This window comes from Loa loa (genome assembly GCF_000183805.2).
Source record: "Loa loa unplaced genomic scaffold supercont3.328, whole genome shotgun sequence".
Lineage (NCBI taxonomy): Eukaryota > Metazoa > Nematoda > Chromadorea > Rhabditida > Onchocercidae > Loa > Loa loa.
Genome location: NW_018108508.1, coordinates 7,484 through 11,442, shown reverse-complemented (window position 1 = coordinate 11,442; position 3,959 = coordinate 7,484). Strand labels below are relative to the sequence as shown.

The window sequence follows — 3,959 nt, the reverse complement described above, 5'->3', positions numbered from 1 at the left end:
AATAACTAATAATAAGTAATAACTAATAATAATAATAATAATAATAATAATAATAATAATAATAATAATAATAATAATAATAATAATAATAATAATAATAATAATAATAATAATAATAATAATAATAATAATAATAATAATAATAATAATAATAATAATAATAATAATAATAATAATAATAATAATAATAATAATAATAATAATAATAATAATAATAATAATAATAATAATAATAATAATAATAATAATAATAATAATGATAATAATAATAATAATAGTGATAAAATAAAAATAATAAATCATTGTTCATGAAACGTTAATTAATGCTGTGTCGAGATGTATTTCAGGATTGCATTACGTAAACAGAATTCACTTCGTGCAGATCTTATAAAAACAGGTTCATTGGAATCATACAATAAACTGCTCAATTTTCAAATTCAACGGAAAAAAACTCAACGTAAAATCGGATTAGATTTCGGTTTAGCTTCAAGGCCAAGAACGATAAGCGAAACTGATGAAATACTAAAGAACTATATGGATGTAAGTGATATTAATATGGTGTTTTCGTGTAAATTTAATTTATATTTAATTTATTCTTTTCTTTTTTTTAATGAATTTTTCTCAAAAAAGTACAATTTTAAATTTATTGATTATATCAGTGATTTTTATTAAAAAAATTCAAACATTAATTCAAGTTCAGAAATTTTCTAAAAGCATATTATGGAAATTGATAATTTAATTCGCTGTTTCAATTGTATCCAAAGAAATAAATTTAAACATTTTAAGAAGTTAGCGATTGACTAGTTAATATTCATTAATGTTGATTTGAAATGAGATTAATTTGTCAGGCTCAGTATTATGGTCAAATTTCGATTGGTACACCAGCCCAGAATTTCAGTGTTGTTTTTGATACTGGTTCATCAAATCTTTGGATACCATCCGTAAAATGTCCTTTTTCGGATATTGCTTGTTGTAAGCTTAATTTTGATAATGAACAAATTGATTTATGGAACTTTTCGTTTTTTTGAAAAATAATATTTCAATTATTAATAAATGCTTCATTTTATTTAATTCATACTATTGTAATAATATTCTGAATTTTATATTTTAGGTTAAATTAATCACAAAGAGCCAAAAAAAGCAGCCTAGCTTTGTTTCTTTTTCTCTAACTTTTCTTTCTATTAGTTTCTTTTCCTTTTTTTTTACAGTATTCCATAATAAATATAAAGGAGCACAATCGACAACATATAAACCGGACGGTAGAAAAATAAAAATTCAGTACGGAAGAGGTTCAATGGAAGGATTCATTTCATCGGATACTGTTTGTGTACGTAATACATATATTATAAACAGTTAACAAATAGAACCTAATTAATTATATCAATTTTTGCTTATATCTAATATTAATTAATTTACTCAATTTATAATGCTTATCTTTTTCGTTAATATAAAATTTCCCTTTAATACTTCTAATTGATACTTTTTTTTTCCTTTTATATTTTTTTTCCTTTTATATTTTTATATTTTATATTGCTCATTTTAAGTTTGTTGATTAAAACGAAAAAAAAAAAACAATGGGACAATTTTAGATTGCCGATATTTGTGTTACGGATCAACCATTTGCTGAAGCAACTTCAGAACCTGGTGTAACATTTGTCATGGCTAAATTTGATGGTATTTTGGGTATGGCATTTCCGGAAATTGCAGTTCTTGGATTAAGTCCAGTATTTCATACAATGATTAAGCAAAAAACTGTCAAAGAATCGTTGTTTGCTTTTTGGCTTGATAGGTTGTTTGAATTTTCTTGTTTTTTTTTTTCAAATTTAAATTTTTATAAAAATTTTTACAGAAATTTCTGTATTATTCACATAAGCATTTTTGATGATTTTTATTTTCTTTTATATTTTACTCGAAATTTTTGCTCACTTTTTGTTTTATCATTTTGACATTTTCAAATGACAAAAGCAAACAAAAAGTGTCATTTTGAAAACCATTTGAAAATAGTATTTTGTATGTATTCTATGGTTGTTGCCAATTTACTAATAATAATTATTATTATCATTATGTCGTTCACTGTTTCTTTGTTGTTTGTTTTTTTTTTTTTTTTTTTGCCGTTATTGCTGTTTGTTGTTGTTTACTGTTTGCTATTTTTTTTGTTGTTATTCTTGTTTATTGTCATTTGTCGTTGTTGATTGCTTTTGTCATTTGTTTGTCGTTATTTGTTGTTGTTGTTGTTGTTATTGAAAGTTATTTACTGATGATTTATTGTTATCATTATTTATTCCAGAAATCCAAATGATGAAATTGGTGGTGAAATAACATTGGGTGGTATTGATGTTAATAGGTTTGTAGCACCACTTGTATATACTCCTATATCAAAGCATGGATATTGGCAATTTCAAATGGATAGCATACAAGGCGATGGTAAAGCAATTAGTTGTGCTAATGGATGCCAGGTTTGTTTGATAATTGTATAATTATAAAATTATTCAACTTAAAGGATTTACTAAATATTTCAAATTTAATGCATCGATAATATATTTAATATTTTGATAATCGATTTTATAAAATGTTTTTTAAAAAAGAAAAAAAAGGACTAAATATTAATCGTTTAAATATTATTTATAATTAGTAGCTTATAATTTTTCCTTTTTTTTGTATAATTTTTAGATATTATTGCTTATAATTACTAGCAAAATACATAGACTATAGAATAAATTAAAAACAAATTTTAAAACCATCCTTCCTTTTGAGAAAAATGTGTAATTGACAGCAATTCAACCTATACTTTCATCAGTATATTCAAGTTATAAAAAAAGAATAAAATATAGGTGATAATTTAAATAATATAATGAACATTTTTTGATTGATACATTTTATTATTATTTAGTATTCAAGTATAATACAATTCTGTTTAGAAATATTAGACTATTCAGATATTGATGCTTAAATTATGAATTAATGAATTAATTATTTATACTAAAATAGTCATGAATCATTTTTACCATAATATAAAATAGTGCTTTAAAAAATATTGATGTGCTAATTTCAGGCTATAGCAGATACGGGAACAAGCTTAATTGCTGGTCCAAAAAGTCAAATTGATAAAATTCAAAAATATATTGGAGCGGAGCATCTTTATGCGGATGAATATATCATACCATGTTATAAAGTACCATCCCTACCTGAAATTACATTTGTCATTGCTGGCAAAAGTTATACTTTAAAAGGATCAGATTATGTTTTGAATGTAAGTGGGACATTCTTCCCTTTTTCTTCAATCAATTCTCGCATAAAATGTAAAAGTAAAATTGTTTTGAAATGAAATTCAATTTTTATGCAAAATTCTCAACTATAACCAAAATTAGGCTAAATTTTGCGACATGTTCCTTTTTTTCTTTCTCTGGAATTCTATAATTTTTGTAAAATTTTTTATAATCAAATAAATGTCTTAAAGCATTTTTTAGGTATCGGCACAGGGCAAATCAATTTGCCTTTCCGGTTTCATGGGTATTGATTTACCTGAACGAGTGGGTGAATTATGGATTCTTGGCGATGTATTCATCGGTCATTACTATACCGTATTCGATGTTGGAAATTCTCAGATAGGCTTTGCACAGGCTCGTGATAGCAATGGTAAACCAATAGGTAAACGAGTTCATACGTTTGTATCACAGGAACAACGAACAGTAACAACTACCACATGAATCAATAATTATCGTCTCATTATAATTACGATTTAATCGAAATTTAAAACTTCAAATTCAGTTAAAATCAACAATCTTTTCATGCATTAATTATAAAATTTGTGACAAAATTTAGCTATTTTTTGATAAAAAATTCACACAAATAAAGAAAAAAGTTCAGATAAGAACAAGTAAATAATTATCCTTAAATGATATAAGATCAACATGAAGAAGAGGGAAGAAATGACAAAATGATAATAAACGATATTTATC

The 3,959-nt window shown here is 24.0% G+C and overlaps 1 protein-coding gene across 1 annotated transcript; it reads left to right on the top strand.

The window, feature by feature from the left end:
• Window positions 1-336: 336 nt before the first annotated feature.
• On the top strand, window positions 337-3,811 carry LOAG_13316 (aspartic protease BmAsp-2; the record flags this gene model as incomplete). Its single annotated transcript, XM_003148825.2, has 7 exons — window positions 337-540; window positions 849-972; window positions 1,209-1,327; window positions 1,590-1,789; window positions 2,288-2,456; window positions 3,053-3,250; window positions 3,468-3,811. 7 exons carry the CDS (start codon window positions 337-339, stop codon window positions 3,705-3,707), a joined length of 1,254 nt encoding a protein of 417 aa, XP_003148873.1. The 3' UTR covers window positions 3,708-3,811.
• Window positions 3,812-3,959: the final 148 nt, after the last annotated feature.